This window comes from Jaculus jaculus, chromosome 14 (genome assembly GCF_020740685.1).
Source record: "Jaculus jaculus isolate mJacJac1 chromosome 14, mJacJac1.mat.Y.cur, whole genome shotgun sequence".
NCBI classification, from domain to species: Eukaryota; Metazoa; Chordata; class Mammalia; order Rodentia; family Dipodidae; genus Jaculus; species Jaculus jaculus.
The window spans coordinates 22,351,678-22,371,633 of NC_059115.1; the positions used below are offsets into that span (position 1 = coordinate 22,351,678).

At 45.7% G+C, this 19,956-nt stretch overlaps 2 protein-coding genes across 2 annotated transcripts in view; both read right to left on the bottom strand.

Moving 5' to 3' along the window:
• Positions 1 to 2,069: 2,069 nt before the first annotated feature.
• Positions 2,070 to 3,620, bottom strand: LOC123454744 (F-box only protein 9-like). Its single transcript, XM_045133937.1, is given in 3 exon segments — positions 2,070 to 2,279; positions 2,602 to 2,885; positions 2,888 to 3,620. Coding segments are annotated over 2 exon segments (981 nt in total). The 5' UTR covers positions 3,593 to 3,620; the 3' UTR covers positions 2,070 to 2,279; positions 2,602 to 2,609.
• A 193-nt stretch (positions 3,621 to 3,813) lies between these two features.
• Positions 3,814 to 19,956, bottom strand: part of LOC123454647 (liprin-alpha-3-like) — a 49,720-nt gene continuing 33,577 nt past the window's right edge. The window contains exon 10 of the mRNA XM_045133374.1: positions 3,814 to 4,002. Coding sequence (XP_044989309.1) covers positions 3,814 to 4,002 — 189 coding nt within the window. The remainder of the gene's footprint in view (positions 4,003 to 19,956) is intronic.

Genomic DNA, 19,956 nt, shown 5'->3' on the forward strand with positions numbered 1-19,956 from the left:
CGCTGTCATCGTTTTCCATCAGCCTTGGTGAGATAGGGCCTCCCAGGAAATGAAGTGTTTACTGAATCCTCTCATCCACATCTCTCCATCCCAGGATGGCAGGTGCAGAACCCTCCACACAGGTACAGCTTTGACATGGGTCCTGCAGGTCCCACCACTGTGAACACGTGGTCTACACCCACTGCACTGTGACCTCGTAAAAAATAATTGTTCCCATGTGCCTCATGTCTATGTGATATTTGCAGTGATTAGTAGACATGGTGCTGTCTGCCTTTGCATGCTTTGGAGAGGTCAGTACTGATATTAAGTCATTAACCAGAGTTTGCTGAGGAAGAAGTCTCCAAAATCCATTCCAGCTGGGTTTGATGGCACAGGCCTTTGACCCCAGCACTGGGATGGCAGAGGTAGGAGGATTGCTGTGAGTTCTAGGTCAGCCTGACACTACAGAGTGCATTCCAGGTCGGCAAGGGCTAGAGTAAGATACCTCAAGAAACAAACAAACAAACAAACAAACAAACAGGGCTGGAGAGATGGCTTAGCGGTTAAGCGCTTGTCTGTGAAGCCTAAGGACCCCGGTTCGAGGCTCGGTTCCCCAGGTCCCACGTTAGCCAGATGCACAAGGGGGCGCACGCGTCTGGAGTTCATTTGCAGTGGCTGGTAGCCCTGGCGCGCCCATTCTCTCTCTCTCTCTTTCTCTTTCTCTCTCTCTCTCTCTCTCTCTCTCTCTCTCTCTCTCTCTGCCTCGTTCTCTGTCTGTTGCTCTCAAATAAATGAATAATAATAAAAAAAGAAACAAACAAACATAGAAAAAGAAAGAAAGAAAGAAAGAAAGAAAGAAAAAGAGAGAAAGAAAACACAACCAACCAACCAAACAAATATAAGACACCACTCAAACATCAGGTAGGTAAGGAGCCCATCATTCTTCTTCTCACCCAGCCATGGCCTTATTTGGGACACTTGTCTATAAGCTTTGTGATTTCCTGAGATCCTAGCAGTGGATCTGTGATTTTATTTACTGAGCAATTAGGTTTATATTCAGAAAGTCCTTGTCGACACCAATATGTTGAAGGGTTTCCCCTACTTTTCTCCCTAGCAGTTTCAGTTTCAGGTCTGATGTTTAGGTCTTTGGTCCATTGGAGTTAATTCTTGTGAATGAAGAGAGATAAGAATCTGTTTTCATCCTTCTACTGATACATATTCAGTGTTTCCAGCACCATTTGCTGAAGAGGCTGTTTTTTTTCCAATGAGTATTTTTGGTATTTTTGTCAAATTTCAGATGGCTATAGCAACCTAGATTACATCTGGGTCCTCTATTCTTTTCTTTTTATGTTTTTTCGAGGTAGGGTCTTGCTCTAGTCCAGGCTGACCTGGAATTCACTATGTAGTCTCAGGGTGGCCTTGAACTCACGGCAATCCACCTACCCCTGCCTCCCAAGTGCTGGGATTAAAGGCATGTGCCTCTATGCCCATCTGGGTCCTCTATTCTGTTCCATTGATCTACATGTTTGTTTTTGTGACAGTGCCATGCTGTTTTTGTTACTATGGCTCTGTGGTATAGGTTAAAATCAGGTATGGTGATACTACCAGCCTTATTTTTGTTGCTGAAAATTGTTTTAGATATTAGAGGTATTTTTTGCTTGCGAATCAGCTTTTGGATTGTTTTTTCTATTTCCATGAAGAATACAATTGGAATTTTAATGGGGATTGCATTAAATGTGTAGATTGCTTTCAGTAAGATTGCCATTTTCAAAATATTGATTCTTCTGATCCAAGAACAAAGGATGTCTTTCCATTTCCTAGTGTCTTCTGCAATTTCTTACTTGAGTGTTTTAAAGTTTTCATTGTAGAGATCCTTCATTTCTTTGGTAAAGTTTATTCCAAGGTACTGTTTTTAATGTAATTGTGAATGGGAGTAATTCTCTGATTTCATCCTTTGTGTGTTTGTTATTAGCATATAGGAAGGCTACTGATTTTGGGATGTTTATTTTGTATCCTGCTACATGGCTGTAGGTGTTTGTCAGCTCTAAGAGTTTGCTGGTAGAGTCTTTAGGGTCTTTTATTTTATTTTATTTTCCTTGTAGCAAACATTTATTTATGAACTTAATTGAACAGTTTCAAACAAATCCAGAACAGGTTTTCACATTTTGACCTCATGTAGTGCAAAGACACTAACTCATGCGGGAAATAAAATACTTATCCAGTGAAGGCTCCCCTGATGCATTTAAGTATTAGGATGAACAGGCAGAGGCAACTTATGTGACTGAAATCTGCTCATAAATCTGTTTCAAAAAGAACATGATTTAAACCTCTTATTATGTTTTTTCCACAACATAAATGTTCTTAAATAGCTTATAAATTCAACCCAAAATATCCCAAGATTCAACTATCCCCTTAAATAAAAAATAATAATTTATACTCTTCTTAAAGGAATTCAAACAATTTAAAAACAAGATCCAATTCCATTCAAATATATATATGTATACACACACACACACACACACACACACGCACGCACACACACACACACATACATACACAAACTTAGGTATTCTTGTATTATATGCTTTTATCCATGCAACAGTGATAGAAGACTGGCTGGACCTGAGGTTCTACAGAGGCCTTTCTGAGAAAGCAGTGTAGCTCCTCACTCTGGCAAAGAACAAAGGGGTGTACATCTTGTCAATCTCAAAAGCACTCACTGCAGTCTCACCAGTTGATTTGTAAGTAATGTGACAAGAATGATGGATCCAGATAAGTTTATTGAACCGCTGGTGGCCACTGGAACATAGCTGAAGCCCCACATGAAAACTGTGATCTGCTTCTTGTACAGGGACACGACAAAAATACCTGTATTTATAGTCGAGAGGTTTTTCTTCTTTTTTTTTTTAGTTATTACAGCAAATACTTTGGTCTGATTGTCTGCATCTTGTGACAAGCGATAATGACCCAGTAGAATTGCATCCGTTCTGGTATTCCTAGTTCTTAAACGGGGAACTATAGATTGAGGCTCCTCAGGGGTTGTCAACATCATCACATGACCATCAGGAAAGAATCTTATGTACCTGTAATATTCCACTTGGTGCCAGGCTCTATAGAAACCATCAAGAGACTGTTCTCCTTGACGAATATATGTAGTTTTACTGATATACACCCCATCAAAGCGAACACGAGGCCGTTCTAAAAACATCTCTCTCCAGGATGAGTATGGAACAAGCTTAATGCAGCTTCTACCCCATACTTTCAAGCAGGCCAAACGCCATATTTCAGGGTCTCTGGCACAAATATAGAATCCTCTGCACACCAGCGACAACTGCTCTAATGACCTGAGGTCCAAGTCATTAGACACCACCCACCGGAAGATGTACATCAGGACTTCCATCGGCAGCACTGATATGTGAGTCTGACTGCTCTCAAGCTCGGGCTGACACAGTTTGAGTGCAGATTCCTGAAATGTGAGCTGTTGCTGGAAGCAGGACAAGAGATCTGCCATCTTGCTATCATCATCGTCTTCACTGTAGCTGTTTCCAATGCCATCACCATCTGGAGATCGGGTATAAGTAATCTTGAATTCTATATCAGGTACAAGTTGCATAGCCCTAGGATAAAACTTGATGGCTGCAGATCAGTTTCAGCAGGACTCTCATTTTCATTGTCATCTCCTGCTCTGACAGCATCAGAATGACAATCTTCCTCTGCTTCTGCCATGCTGGAGGGGCGGCCGGCCGCAGCCGAGGGGCACTCCGCGCCCCGGCGCCGTTCCCTGCGAGCGGGTGCCGGGGGTCCGAGTCTACTCCTGCCGCTCTCCCGCAGGGCTTAGCAGAGTTCTCGGTCGGAGAAGCGCACCAGGCAGCGGCAGTAACTGCGGGCCCGGCGTACGGCAGCCATCTTCGCGGACCAGGGGGCCAGATCCAGGCGCGCTGGAGCGGCGGCCAGGGCCTCGGGCGGCGGGCCGAGCGGGGCACCTGCTGAGACCGCGGGCCGAGCAAACACCGAGCGCCGCGCCTGCGGAACCGGTCTTTTAAGTATAGAATCATGTCATCCACAAATAATGATAACTTGATCTCTTCCTTTCCAATTTGTATCCCTTTTATGTTTGAATCTTGCCTTATTGCTATGGTTAATACTGCCAGTACTACACTTAATAGAGAAAAGTTTCAGAAAGACAGTATCTGGAAGTGTTAAGGGGTTAGGGATATAGCTCAATGGTGGAAAACCCAAGAATACATTAGGCCTTGGGTTTAGTCCCTTGCATTCCACCCACCTAAAAAAAGTCACATACATAAGGAGTTGGGGTACAAGTATAATCAAGATTTTTTGGGGGGCTGGAAGGATGGCTTCACAGTTAAGGCATTTGCTTGCAAAGCCAAAGGACCCAGGTTTGATTCCACAGGAAGTAAGCAACATGCACAAGGTGACACATTAGTCTGGAGTTTGTTTGCGGTGGCTGGAAGCCCTGGTTTGGCCGTTCTCTCCCTCCACCGCCCCCCTTCTCTCCCCCGCCTCTTTTCTTTCTGTCAAATAAATAAAAATAAATTTGAAAAAGACTTCCAGTGCTATATTAAATAAAAGTGAGGACAGTGGGCACCCTTGTCTTGTTCCTTATTTTAGTGGGAAAGCTTCAAGTTTTTCTCCATTTAGTAATATGTTGGCTGTAGGCTTGTCATAAATAGTTTTTATTATGTTGAGATATGTTCCTTCTATTCCTAGTCTCTGTAGGACTTTTATCATGAAGGGATGTTGGATTTTGTCAAATGCTTTTTCTGCATCTAATGAGATGATCACATGATTTTTGTCCTTCAGTCCATTTATATAATGTATTACATTTATTGATTTGCATATGTTGAACCATCCCTGCATCTCTGGGATAAAGCCTACTTGGTTGGGGCAAATGATCTTTCTGATATATTCTTGTGTTGTATTTGACAAATTTTGTTGAACATGTTTGTATCAATGTTCATGAGGGAGATCAGTGTGTAAATTTCTTTTTTTGGACTATCTTTGTCTGGTTTTGGTATCAGGGTGATGCTGACTTTGTAGAAGGAGTTTGGTAGAATTCCTTCTTTTTCTATTTTATGGAAAAGTATAAGAAGCATTGGTGTTATTCTTTCATTAATGTCTGGTAAAATTCACCAGTGAATCTATCTGGGCCTGGACTTTTTTTTTTTAGTTGGGAGATTTTTGATAACTGTTTGGGTTTTCTTTATTATTTCTATTTCCCTATTTATGTCTTGTATTGACTTCCTTATTTCATTAAATTGGATTCATTTGTCTTCTTTGATTCCTTTGATTTTCTCTTTGATTTCTTTGAACATATTTTAATGATTCTTTTGCAATCTTTCTCAGGCGTTTCCTCTAAATCAGTCTGACTGGAGGTCACTGATGATACATTAGTACTTCTTGCTGGACTTATATTGTTTTGAGTTTTTTGTATTATAATGTAGACATTTTTGCAGCTTGGATTAATTTAGTGCTTGCATTTTCTAATTATCTGCAGTACTATTAGGTGTATCAATCAATCTGATGTTATATATGTTCAGGGTAGAAGCTTACAGTGCTAGGTGTGGCTCTTAAGACTTTCATAGTAACCATAAAAGTGACCCTAGTTGTTGGGTTTGCCTGTTATGAGAGTATTCAAGTAGGCTGAGTGGAACAAAATACAGCCAAATTCTAAAATTTAGCTAAATAATGTACACATTCAATGAAAAACAGTGCAGAGTATTTATGCAAGAGCAGGTGTTATGACAGGCAAATCCTCTAAGTCATGGTCCCTAAGGATGTGTGTTGCCCACACTCTTAATCCTGTCAACTGGGAGGCTAAGATTTCTGGTCTGTAGAGGGTTCCAAGTCAGCTTGTGACCAAGTGAGACCCTTCCCCAATGAAGAACAGAAGAGGTAACAGAGGCACTATACATAAGAAAGCAACAAATTATAAGCCCAAAATATAGCTTATTTAAGAATGGCAAATCTGACCATCCATCAGATTTAACATATAATTTACACTGACATGGAAGCTGCAATTAGCACTTCTAATTCAAGCCTATATACCAGTCTTCTTGGGTAGGTACTGACCTGGTGTAATCTCAATTAACCTTTGGAATGGATTTGGTCTCATGTAAGCTGCTCAATTATGCTTGGGACCCTCTTTGCTGGGCTGTGGACAGGTAGGCTGGCTGGGTTGGTGGGCTGCTGCTCTGATCGCCTGTGCCAGGGGCTGTGTAGGTGAGCTCCCTTCCCGTTTGAGTTTGCGAGGAGCTCCGGTGTGAGTGGAGAATCCCCTCACCTGGCTTTGCCTGTGGCTCAGTCTGAGCCTGGCGGCTGTGGCCACACGGACCTGGTGCCGATGCCGCTGGAGCTGCTCCTGCCTGCGTCTGTGGTCTGTGCACACTCTGGTCTCTCCTGCTTCTCTGCTGCAGCTGATATTTTCTTATACACCTCACTTTGTAGTAGAAGAGTGTATTTTGCTGGGTTCTTTTTGGCTCTTTCTCCCCTAGGCTGCTTTGGCTTGGTTCCTATGCTGCCAACTTAACTCGAAGTCCTGCATTATCATTAACATATTTTTACCAGTAAACTTGCTAGTACTTGGCCTATGGCAGGAGGATAGTGAGTTCAAGGCCAGCCTGTGCTGTATACAAATGCCTTGTCTCTAAAACAAATAAAGGAAAAATTTAATTATGAAAAAAAAATATAATGGTGAAAATAATATTGCTATCTGTTCATTTGGAGAAAATATGGAAATGAAAAGCAAAATGTGATTTAGTTATTGAATACTTCTTTAAAAAATATAAAAAGTTTATTTGTGTGTTTGCGTGTTCGTGTGTTCATGTGTATGTTCACGTGTGTGTGCCTGTGCTGTGATGCCAGTGTGGAGGTCGGAGGACAGCGTTCTGATTGACCCTCTTCCTCATGTGTAATTTTAAAAATATTTTATTCATTTATTTGCAAACAGAGAGAGATATAAGAGAGAGAGGCAGAGAGAACGGGTGCACCAGGGCCTCTAGCCACTGTAAATGAACTCCAGATGCATGCACCTCTTTGTGTGTCTGGCTTTACAGGGGTTCTGGGGAATTGAACCTAGGTGGTTAGACTTTGCAGGCAAGTGCCTTAACCACTAAGCCATCTCTCCAGCCCCCCTCTTCCTCATTTGGGACAGGGTTTCTTGCTCTAGATTCTCTCTGATCATGTTCTTTGCAGGGCTGGGCCAGATCTCCCAGGAAATTTTCCTGTGTCCATATTTTTAAAGAGTCTTCCTTGCAGCATTTCTTTTGAGTTCTTGTATCACTGGCAGCACAGTTTGGAAGTCACTTTCATCTGTCAAACATTGTTTTAATCTTTCTGTTCCTTACCTTTTCCAAACAGTCAGGATAATGTTTTGTAAATTGATTGCTACACTCTGAATACTGTCCTACAATTCTTTTTTTTTAAAATTTGTTGATTTTATGTGTTAGAGAGAAAGAGACAGAGAGAGGAGTGGCCTTCAGCCACTGCAGATGAACTCCCAATGCATGCTCCACCTTGTGCATCTGGATGATGTGGGTCCCGGGGAATCGAACCTGGATCCATTGGCCTTGCAGGCAAATGCCTTAACCTCTAAGCCATCTCTCCAGTCCTTTCCAACAATTCTTTGTGTGATCGTTGGCAGTGTTCACCCTTTGACAACTGCATGTTAGTTAGTACTTGCTGGGTTCCTGCACTTCCTCACTGATTGCCCAGAATCCGCACATTTCCATGCATCTCTGAGGTGAACAAACGCTGCTACACCTGTTCCCTGTTTGTCTTGTCTTTGCTGCTAGTTCACAGTATATTTAATTACTTAAAAATTATATAGATACTACATAATTCTGGTGATAGCGGACATTGCTGTTCTGCTCTGATTTTATGGGAACTATTCTGTCAGCATATTGGCCATAGCTGTATCATACATAGCCTTTGGCATAATAATTTCTCCAGGACTTGTGTACTGTATGGATACTGTAATTTTGTTCGAGGCTTTTTCTGCATCTATTGAGATGATAATGTGATTTCTGCCTATGAGATTATTTATATGACACCTTACATTGGTCCCTTTGCATGTTTTGAATCATTCCTGCATCTGTGGGATAAATCCAAATTGATCACAGTGAATGATTTTTTGAAGTGATCTTCTATTTTGTTTACTTAATTTTTTTTTTTTACTACAGTGTGTGTGCGTGTGTTTGTGTATGTGGGCAGCATGGTGGTATGTGTGTATTTGTGGATATGCATGTGTGTGTACATGGTGATCAAGGTGGTGTGTGTGTATGCTTTGCATGTTTTTGTATATGTGAGCAGCATGGTGGTGTGTGAGTGTGTGTGTGTGTGTGTATGTGGTAAACGTGGTGGTATGTGTGTGTATATGCACATGTGTTTCTATGTGGGCAGCATGGTGGTGCGTATGCAGGAGTTTGTGTATGTGGATAGCATGTTGGTATGTGTGTGCATGTGTTTGTATGTGGACAGCATGAGTATGTGTGTGTTTATTCATGTGTGTGTGTTTGTGGGTAGTATGGTGGTGGTGGTGGTTTGTGTGTGTGTGTGTGTGTGTGTGTGTGTGATCCATCCATCATACATCTATCCATCCATGCATCTGCCCATCCATCCATCCATCCATCTTTCCCTCTGTACAGAATACCCAGGAATGGGATTGTTGGAATGTAATTAGCTAGTGCACTTTTAAAATTTATTGGAAAATGATAAATAGTTCTTTGGTTGTTGTTGTTTTGAGGTAGGGTCTTTCTCTCTCCCAGGCTGACCTGGAATTCACTATGTAGTCTCAGGTTGGCCTCAAACTCAAGGCAACCCTCCTACCTCTGCCTCACGAGTGCTGGGATAAAGGCGTGCACCATCATGCACAACTTAATAAATAGTTCTTATTGCCTTCTTGTTGTGCTGGGACCAAACACTCAACCAGAACATCTTCTGAAAGAAAAGGGTTTATTTCAGCTCACAGTTTTGAAGCAAAGGTTCATTGTGTCAGGGAAGCATGACAAGAACACATAGCAGAGTGTCACATCAGGAATAGCAAGACGGGATTACCTAGCCCTGGCACATTAGCAGGGTCATAAAATCCAAGACCGACCCCCAGTCACACACCTCCTCTAGCAAGACTTCACCTCTCAAAGTGTACATCAGCGAGGTATAAAGTGTGAGGCTTAATCACAAACACATGAGGTTATGTGGATCATTTCCATTCAAACCACCACAGTCTGCCTCTGATGCTCATAGGCTCATGGCCATCTCATTATGCAAAATGCATTCAATCCAGCTTTAAAAGACCCCATAGCCCTTACCAATGCCAACACTGTTCAAAACTCCAAAGACACTGGGTGTGGGGGTGCATGCCTTTAATTCCAGCACTCAGGAGGCAGAGATAGGAGGATCAGTGTGAGTTTGAGGCCAGCCTGGAACTACAGAGTGAGTTCCAGTCCATCCTGGGCTATTCTGCAACCCTCAAAAAATCTCAAAAGGCCAAAGTCTTATCTGAAACTCAAGACAGTCAACTGTGAGCCCTGCAACATACTTCCAATATATAATGGTAGAGAAAACATTCCCATTCCAGAAAGGAGGATGGAGGCATAGTAAGGAAAGGTTAGACCAATGCAATATAGAAAACCAGCAGGGCAAACATCAAGTTCTGCAGCTCCACGTTTGGGTCCTGGACTCCTGATGAAATCCTCGGGCTCCGAAGCACTTGGGCAACTCTGATCCTCCAGCTGTGCTGCTTGCGGGCGGGGCAGAATCTTCTCCCACGCAGCGTCTTCCCTGGCAGCTGCTCCGCAGTCCTGTCATCTCCACCTTCCGAGGCTCCCGCTGCAGCCCGTGTTCATCTTCACAGCTGCACGCGTGGCCTCGCAGGGTCTCCCTTCGGGGCCTGTTTTACACGGCCAGGCCTCAGCGGCTCCCGGAGCTGTGGCTGTAGTCGTCCATTGACCCTCTCTCCTGCATTTGTCATTCGTACAAAACCAGCACTAAGGCGGCTGCAGATTGGTTAACTGAGGGAAGAGGGAATGCAGCCCAACTTTGAGGAGCAGGAACCTTCTTCAGCAGTCCTCCTTCAGGCCCCTTTCTTTGCAAAGCAGCAGCACTCCTCTGCTGGGCTAATGCAGAGCAACTGGACCCTCCTCAGTGTGGCAATCTTTTACACAACAGCAGCTAAAACAGCCTGAAACCAGTCTACACTTCTGTGGTGGTTTGATTTAGGTGTCCCCCGTAAACTTAGGTGTTCTGAATGCCATGTCCCCAGCTGATGGCAACTTGGGAATTAAACCCTCCTGGAAGTGGTGTGCTGTTGGGGGCAGGCTTATGGGTGCTATAACCAGCTTCCTCTTGCCAGTGTTTGGCACACTCTTGTTGCTGTTGTCCATTTGATGTTGGCCAAGAGGTGATATCCACCCTCTGCTCATGCCATCATTTCCCCCCCTCATCATGGAGCTTCCCCTTGAGTCTGTAAGCCAAAATAAACCCCCTTTTCCCACAAGCTGCTCTTGGTCGACTGTTTTCTGTCAGCAATGCGAAGCTGACTGCAACAACTTCCTTCTGTGCCATAGTTCACATCTTTCATGTCCTTCTGCTATGTATTTTCCACCGCCAAACACACCAGTCCATAACTCAAGTACTCAGGACACAGACAGAACGCAGCCAGCGTATTACACAAAGCGCCGATAGCCTGCCTTCCTTCCTTCCTTCAACCCTTATTCCTCCCTTCTTTCCTCCCCCTTCCTTTCTTCTTTCCTTTCTTCCTTCTTTATCTCTTCCTTTTTTCAGTGCTGGCGATTGAACCCAAGGTCTTGTTATAGTAACAATTGCTCTGTCGTTGATTATGATCCCCTGGCCCTTCTTTGAGCTAATCTCTGAGTTTTGAACTGAAGTTCCATTGCATATGTTTAAAGAGCATGGCTCATTATGAAGGGTGAGAATATTTATTTTCATCTCCATGGAGGGGAACCTAACACTTGTGGGAGGGTTTGTAATTTTTCTATGAGAGACAGAGGGTGGGGGGGAAATCAAGCCAGGTGCTTCCAGCGATTGTGATCGAACAGCAGGCACATGCGCCATCTTGTGCACATGTGGGACCTTGTTAGCTTGCATCACCTTGTCCATCTAGCTTATGTGGAGAGTTGAACATGGGTCCTTAGGCTTTTCAGGCAAGCCCCTTAACCACTAAGCAATCTCTCCAGCCCTGACACTTGTGTTTTTAAGAGTTGAGGTTCCAGGTGATAGGACACCAAAATCTGCTTGATGGTCATGAAAGCCCAACTTAGGTGAGGTTTTGTTTAAAGGATTCTAACTTCAGGGCTGGAGAGATGGCTTAGTGGTTAAGCACTTGCCTGTGAAACCTAAGGACCCTGGTTCAAGGCTCAGTTCCCCAGTAATTATGTAAGCCAGATGCTCAAGGTGGTGCATGCATCTTGAGTTTGTTTGCAGTGGCTGGAGACCCTGATGTGCCCATTCTGTCTCTCTCTCTCTGCCTCTTTCTCTCTCTCTCTGTCTGTCACTCTCAAATCAATAAATAAACAAAAGGATTCTAACTTCAAAGGACTAAAAGGAAGATCAGGGCCAGAGGGAGGACAGGGACTGGGCCCTGAGGGAAGGTGAGAACACAGGGCTGTCAGGTAGGTTAGGAGAGTGCGCCTTTGCTGCGGGTGTCGTCATACAAGACTGTACACACAGGCTCATGCATGTCACACACACACACACACACATGCACGCACACACATGCACGCACACGCACACACATGACTGTTTAAAGGACAGAACTTCATTTTCGCACAGTTCAGGTAGCTGGAAGTCCAAGGTCAAGGTGCTGACATACTAGGAAGAACGCTTCTTTGGCTTGCAGTGCCTGTGCCCGGGGCATTGTGTCCTTACGGGCTTTTCCTCTGTGCCCCTACGCCCCTGGTGTCTCTTACTCATCTTGTAAAGACATCGGTGCCCCAGTAAGAACCCCATGCAACCCCAGCCTCGCCCTCAAAGGCCCTGTCTTCCTGTCCAATGCAGAAGAGCATTAGGCAGTTAGGGAGCCCAAAGACAGATTTTTCTCCCAGCTTTTTCTAGATCAGAAAGTGGCGGAAGCAACAGGACCAAAGAGCAAGGCCCAGCTCAAATGTCCTACAGTGTGACAAGTGCGAGACACGCCTCACGGGCTAGGTTCCGTTCCCACGTTCCCCACGTACCACCAGATGCACAAAGTGGTGCGTGTGTCTGGAATTTGTTTACGGTGACAAGAGACCCTGGTGTCATCCTTCCATTTTCTCACTCCTTGCAAACAAAGAATATTTTTTTAAAATATCAGCTGGGTGTGGTGGATCATGTCTTTAATCCCTGCACTCAGCAGGCTGAGACAGAAGGATCTCCATGAGTTTGAGGCCAGCCTGGGGCTACAAAGGAAGTCCCAGGATAGCCTGAGCTAATGTGAGACCTGCCTTAGAAAAAGACAAACAAAAATTAACCCCTGGCCAGTGGAAGGCCTTAGTGTGAAGACGTTATCACATGACCAGTGCCCCTTCCAACCTGCATCGTCACTGTCAGCCTGGAGTTAGAGCCAGGTCCTTGGCCCATCGGGGAAGCCCCATCAAATGGATCAGCAGAGCAGTGAGATTGGAGGACACCTCTTGTTCCTCCACAGAAAACCCATGAGATCACAGCACTGTGGGCCAGGCAGCAGCTTCTGGCCTTTCCTCAGGGCAGCATGTCGGTGACTTCTGGGGTCCTTCCAGTGCTGGGACATGGTGTCAAGGGGTCAGCAGAAAGAAGGCACATCAGTTGACATAGGACTTTGGGAGGGTTGTGCTGACTTGGAGCCCCTCCCCCCACTAGCCTAGGCGTGGACCTGCTAAGGGTGGTGAGGATAAAGGATTGGGCAACATTCAGAGAATGTTTTCCAGGAAATCTTAACCATGACTAGAGATTTTTTTTTTTTTTTGAGGTAGGGTCTTGCTCTAGCCTAGGCTGACCTGGAATTTACTATGTAGTCTCTAGGTGGCCTTGAACTCACGGTGATCCTCCTACCTCTGCCTCCCAAGTGCACTCTTAATCCATTTTTCAGGGAACACAGAGGTTCCAAGAGGTAAATGACTCACCATTCCTCACCCAGTGAGCTCAGGGCACAAGTCCCAGAAGCCAAATCCTGTTTTCCCCAGCTTGTGAGAGCCAGCATCTGCCACCCCACACTCAGCCTCACTGTGGCACTGGCTGAACCTGTGTCCAGTACATGGTGGCCTTGGGGACAAGCAGGATAGCAGACAGGATGCTGGCCTGGGGTTCAAAGAGACAGTGTGCTTCCAGTCTTCCTACAAAGTGATGTTGTTTTCTGTGGTTAGAAAATATAGATGTGTGGCGGGGGAAGGGGGTAGCTGGAGGATGGCTTAGCAGTTAAAGCGTTTGCCTGCAAAGCCAAAGGATCCGAGTTTTGACTCTCTAGGACCCACGTAAGCCAGATGCACAAGGGGGGACATCCATTTGGAGTTTGTTTTCAGTGGCTGGAGGCCCTGGCGTGTCCATGTTCTCTCTCTCTCTACTGTTTCTGCTTCTTTCTTCCTCTCAAATAAATAAACAAATAAAAAAATTAATAAATAAATGATTTCTTCCTCTCAAATAAATACATAAATAAAAATATATTTTACAAAAAGAAAGGAAGAGGGCTGGAGAGATGGCTTAGTGGTTAAGCGCTTGCCTGTGAAGCCTAAGGACCCTGGTTCGAGGCTCGATTCCTCAGGACCCATGTTAGCCAGATGCAGCAGGGGGCGCACACATCTGGAGTTCGTTTGCCATGGCTGGAGGTCCTGGCGCTCCCATTCTCTCTCTTTGCCTCTCTCTGCTTCTTTCTCTCTCTGTCTGTCACTCTCAAATAAATAAGAATGAACAAAAAAATTAAAAAAGAAAAGAAAAGAAAGATGGGGTCAGGGCTGGAAAAATGAATGCTCAATGGTTAAAGGCATTTGCTTGGAAGCCTACTGGTCCAGATTTGATTTCCCTGTACTCTTATGAAGCCAGACATGCCAAGTGGCATATGCATCTGGAATTTGTTTGCAGTGGCAAGAGACCTTGGTGCACACACACTCATTTTCTCTCTCTCTCTCTCTTTGTCTCTCTCTGCCTCTCAAATAAATAGATACATTTTTAAAGGATGGGGGATGGGAAGATGGCTCAGTGGATAACGCACTTGCCATGCCACTTTAAGAACCTGAGTTTGGAGGCCCAGGTCCCAGGTAGGAGCCAGAAGCTGTGGCAGGCTTCTGTCATGTCAGCGTCCATACAGTGAGGAGGGAGGTGGACACAGGAAAATTTCCCAGAAGCTCCAGGAATGAAGTGGAGAATGAGAGACCTTGCCTCAGAGGATGCAGACGGCCACAGTGTACACCTGAACGTTGTCCTCTGACCTCCACACGTGTGCTGTAGTGCTCCAAGTCACACACGGGAACATGCATGTACACACATGTACCAAATAAATGGGAAAAAGTAAAAGAATATATGGATAGTAAGTTCCACTTGCCATTTGACATTCAGCGACACCTGAATTTGGAGTTTGGATCTTTTCTGCGGCTGACGCTATTGGTTCAGTGCCGTCATGATGCTGGCGAGGGAAGAAGCCACAGCCCCTGCTAGACGCGTGGCCTGAAGAGCACAGCCAATACCCACGGCAGCCTGCGCAGCTGACGGCACAGGTGGACTCGGGACATTTTCTACTCCAAGTACTTCCCGTTATAAGTCAAGGAGCAGCTAGGTGGTATAAAGCAATCTAGTGGGCTGGAGAGTGGCTTAGCAGTTAAGGGCTTCAATGTGCAGCCTAAGGACCCAGGTTGATTCCCCAGCACCCATGTAAGCCAGATGCACATGGCAGTGTGTGCATCAGCAGTTTATATGCAGTGGCTAGAGGCTCTGGTGCTCCCATTCTTTCTCTGTCTCTCTCTAATACATAAATCAAAACAAAATATAAAAAGATGTTAAGATGACTTAGCTGTTAACCACATGCTTGCAAAGCCTAAGGACCCAGGTTCAATTCTCCAGGTCCCACATTAGCCAGATGCACACGGTGGCACATGCATTCGGAGTTTGTTTGCAGTGGCTTGAGGCCCTGGCACACCCACTCACACTCTCTCTATCCCACTCTCTGTCTCTAATAAATAACTAGAAGAAAAATAAATCTTAAAAAAATTCCAGGGCTGCAGAGATGGCTTAGTGGTTAAGGCGCTTGCCTGCGAAGTCTAAGGACCCATGTTCAAGTTCTCTCCAGATCCCACATAAGCCAGACACACAAAGGTGACACAAGTGCAGGGTCGCATATGCACACTAGGGGGCGCAAGTAACTGTAGTTCGATTGCAGTGGCTGAGGCCCTGGGACAGCAATTCCCTTTCTCTCTCTCTCTAAAAATAAATCTAAAAATAGGGCTGGAGAAATGGTCATGGGTTAATGCACTTGCCAGTGAAGCCTAAGGAACCAGGTTCGATTCCTCAGTATCCATGTAAGCCAGGTGCACAAGGTGGTGCATGCCCGTTCTCTGTCTATCTTTCTCTAACTCCAAAATATACATATATAAAATCATTCAGTGTTAAGGAGTTGTAGCCCCTGGCCCTTGAGGATAGCTGAGTTGAGCTGCCCCAACCTCTCCCAGCTGCCCTTCTAGGTAGGGGTGGATGTTGGGGCAGGGCGGGCTGCTTCCAGATTGAGACGGACCCTCTGGAACTGCATGACCTCTTCACTCTGGCCACCCATCTGGGACTCCTTAAAGCTGCCTAAAGCTCTGCCCTTGGACAAGTTGTTTAAAACATACTTTTGCTTTTGGCAGAGGGAGGCTGGAGGGAAGGCTTAGCTGTTAAGGCATTTGCCTGCAAAGCCAAAGGACCCAGGTTCGATTCCCCAGGACCCAGGTTAGGCAGATGCACAAGGGGGCGCACATGACTAGAGCTCATATGCAGTGGCTGGAGGCCTGGGCGCATCCATTCTCCCCTCCCTTCCTCCCTCCCTCCCTCTCTCCCTCCCTCTCTTTCCCTCTACCCCCTTTTTATCTGTTAAATAAATAAATAAATAATAAAATATTTAAAACATACTTTTGCTTTGGGCTGGACAGATGGCTTAGTGGTTAAGGTGCTTGCTGGCAAAGCCAAAGAATTGGGATTCAATTCCCCAGTACCCAGTAAGCCAGATTTACAAGGTGGTGTGTGTGTCTGGAGTTCATTTGCAACAGCTGGGGCCCCTGGCATGCCCAATCTCTCCCTCCTTGATCCCTGCCTTTCCCCGCCTCAAATAAATAAATAAATTATTAAATCGACTTTTATTTTATTTACTTGCAAGCAGAGAGTGGCTAGGAGAGACACAGACAGAGAGAATGGGCACACCAAGACCTCCAGCCACTGCCAATGAATTCCGGATGCGCAGATGCACGTGCCACTTTGGTACTTGGAATTTGAAACTGGGTGGTTAGGTGTGCAAGTAAGCATCTTGACCAATAGGCATTCTCCAGTCCTTTGACAGCATTTCTTTTAAATTTTATTTATTTATTTATGAGAGAGAAAGAGAGAATGGGCACATCAGTGCCTCTAGCCAGTGCATAAAACTCCAGACACATGTGCATCCTTGTGCATCTGGCTTACATGGGTCCTAGGGAATCGAATCCAGGTCCTTAGGCTTCTCAGGCAAATGCCATAACCACTAAGCCATTTCCCCATCCCCTCCTTTGACAATTTTATTGCATTAGGCCAAGCTGGGAAGAAAACCTGTTTTTTTTTTCAATAAAATTTATTCGATAGCAGGACATGGTGGCGCACACCTTTAATCCCGGTACTCAGGAGGCAGACGTAGGAGATTGCTATGAGTTCGAGGCCACCCTGAGACTATATAGCGAATTCCAGGTCAGCTTGGAGTAGAGTAAAACCCTACCTCAAAAAACCAAAACAAGGGCTGGAGAGATGGGTTAGCAGTTAAGCGCTTGCCTGTGAAGCCTAAGGACCCCAGTTCGAAGCTCAATTCCGCAGGACCCACGCTAGCCAGATGCTAAGGGGGCACATGCATCTGGAGTTCGTTTGCAGTGGCTGGAAGCCCTGGTGTGCCCATTCTCTCTCTCTCTCTCTCTCTCTCTCTCTCTCTCTCTCTCTGCCTCTTTCTCTGCCTGTCGCTCTCAAATAAAGAAATAAAAATAAACAAAAAAATTAAACAAAACAAAATATTTAAACCAGGTGTGGTGACACTTGCCTTTAATCCCAGCACTTGGGAGGCAGAGGTAGGAGGATCACCATGAGTTCAAGGCCAACCTCAGAATACAAAGTGAATTCCAGATCAGCCTGGACTAGAGTGACACCTTATATCAAAAAAACAAAAAAAGCACAAAAAAAAATAAAAATAAAAATCTATTTGAGAAGGGGTAAGAGAGAGAGAGAGAGAGAGAGAGAGAGAGAGAGAGAGAGAAAGAGAGAGAGAGAATGAGTGAATGGGCACACCAGGATCTCTTGCCACTGCACACAAATTCCAGCCACATGTATCTCTTTTTGCTGCTGGCTTTATGGGGGTACTGAGGAACTGAACCTCTGCCATCAGGCTTTGAAAACAAGAGCCTTTAACCATTGAACCATTTCTCCAGCCCAAACCTGATGTTTTTATTTTAAATTATTTATTAATTTGAGAAAACAAAAGAGATAGAAAGAGTGCACCGGGGTCTCTAGCCCCTGCAAGCAAACTCCAGATGCATGCGTCATCTTGTGCACCTGGCTTACATGGGTACTGGGGAATCAAACCCGGGTCCTCAGGCTTTACAGGCAAGTGCCTTAACCACTAAGCCATCTCTCTAGCCCCACAAAACCTGATTTCTAAATGGTGGTAGCAATGAAGTTGAGTCAGAACAGGAACATGGGAGGAGTAACAGACTTGGGGCAGGGAAGATCTGTGATCAGGCATTTTCAAAGGATGTCACATCTGTGCACAGAGACAGATGACAGCTAATGTGCTGAACAGGACTCATCTCGCTTCACTGTCACAAGAGATGCATGAGGAAAGCACTGTCGTTCTCGTTATGCAGGCGAGGAAGCTGCGGCCATAGAGGATCTGACATGGCAAAGCTGAGCTTCGAGCCTGAGTCTATCCTCGGGTTAGGCCGGGACAGGGGATTCAGTAACTGTCTTGTCAGGAGCTTCCAGGGCACCCTGCCCGCTTCCTTCTGGACTCTCTCCTTCCAGGTGGCGCTCGCCATGCCCGCGTCCCCCACTGCCCACCACAGCTGACAGGCTGGGGTAGAGTCTGAGCCAAGGACCCAGGACAGCTCCAGGTTCTCTCCCCTGGAGTCTAAAACTTCACCCAGGGACTCCGGGCTGCTGACAACAGGGCAGGACAGGGACTGAACGTGCTGACGGAAGGACTGATGCCGTGCAGATATAGGCCAATGGGCCAGTCAAGAGGCTGGCCCAGAGAGGCCAGCAGGACAATGAAGTTGGCTAGACAGAGGATTCTGGGGACACAGGACAGATGGCTGGGAGCTGCCAGTGGACACTGGATCCTTTCAAAACTGGCATCAGGTTTTTCTCTGGGTGCCAAGAAGGCAACTTTGCTGCTCCTATGAATCTGACCACCGTCCTCCTTGTGAGTCCACTGGCTGCGTGGGCTTGGCGATGTGGAGATGTGGGTGTAAGTAACCCCTGGGACGCCAATCACAGTGCCACTGTTCTTCAGCCCTGCTGTTCCTTCATTGTGGTGTCAGGTTGGCAAAAGGCTCCTGGCATACACCAAGACAGAGCTCTGGACACAGACACTGCCCCCTGGAACATCAGGCCAGCAGTGTGCGAATGCAGTTATGTCCTTGAAGATGTACCGTAAGGCGTCTCTGTTATCACCAGGCCCGAATCACAGGACCTGGCTGTCCTTCATGCTATTGGCCACTCTCACATAGAGGTGTGGCTCCTGCTCGGGATACTGGGCCATGCTGGTCTTCAGTGCCCCCATATTTGTCTCTTCTCTGCCTGTTCCTGTCATGCCCATTTTAGATGGCACCTTAGTTATTTACTTATATCAGGCTGTAATCCAGCTCCAGGCCTTGGGTGTGGGAGACACGGGCTCTCCTCCTCAGCTGCACCCTCAGCCCCATAGCAACGTGTCCAGCGAGCCTCCTTATAGTCAGCTTGTCTGCAGCATAAAATTACAACTTATGATACTGTGGGATGTGCTTGCATGGTGCTGAGCACAAAACATCACACATGAGTTCACTACATTTCAATACTTAGGTGGCTGGTGTCTCAATTGTTACACACAGAATGCAATCACTCTTGGCTGTGTGCCTGGTAGCTGTTAGAGATACTGGAGAAAGCAGTTAAGATCCCATTACTATCGCCCCCTCTTTTTTTTTTTTATAATAAGAAGACATAATAAGAATATAATATGGGGCTGGAGAAATGGCTTAGTGTTTAAAGCACTTGCCTGCAAAGCCAATGGACCCAGGTTCGATTCCCCAGTATCCATGTAAGCCAGCTGCACAACGGGGTGCATGTATCTTGAGTTCGTTGGCAGTGGCTGAAGGCCCTGGCACACTCATTCTCTCCCCATCTCCTGCCTCTTTCTCTCTTTCAAATAAATAAAAATAAAATGAGAATATAAGGCTTCAAAAATTCTCCAGTCCAATTGTCAGGAACAGATTGGGTTTGCATAGTCAAGAAGACCTACAGTGAATATCACGGAGCCTCTGGGAGAAACTGGTATCTCTTTCCCTACCTAGTCTGTGCCCTTGATGTCAAGGGTAGAGCAGTGAGCCAAGAAGACCACTGGCTGTCAAACTGGTCAAGCATATTTACTGGCAGAGAGATCAGCCTATGACATACAGTACAATGCTCTCTGGGACTTCTGAGAAGTGACATTGTTGTTTGAGTGTAGAATGTTCCCCATACACTCACGTGTTGAGAGAGGGGGGATGACGGGCACCCCAGGGCCTCCTGCCACTGCCAATAAACTCCAGATGCATGTGACAC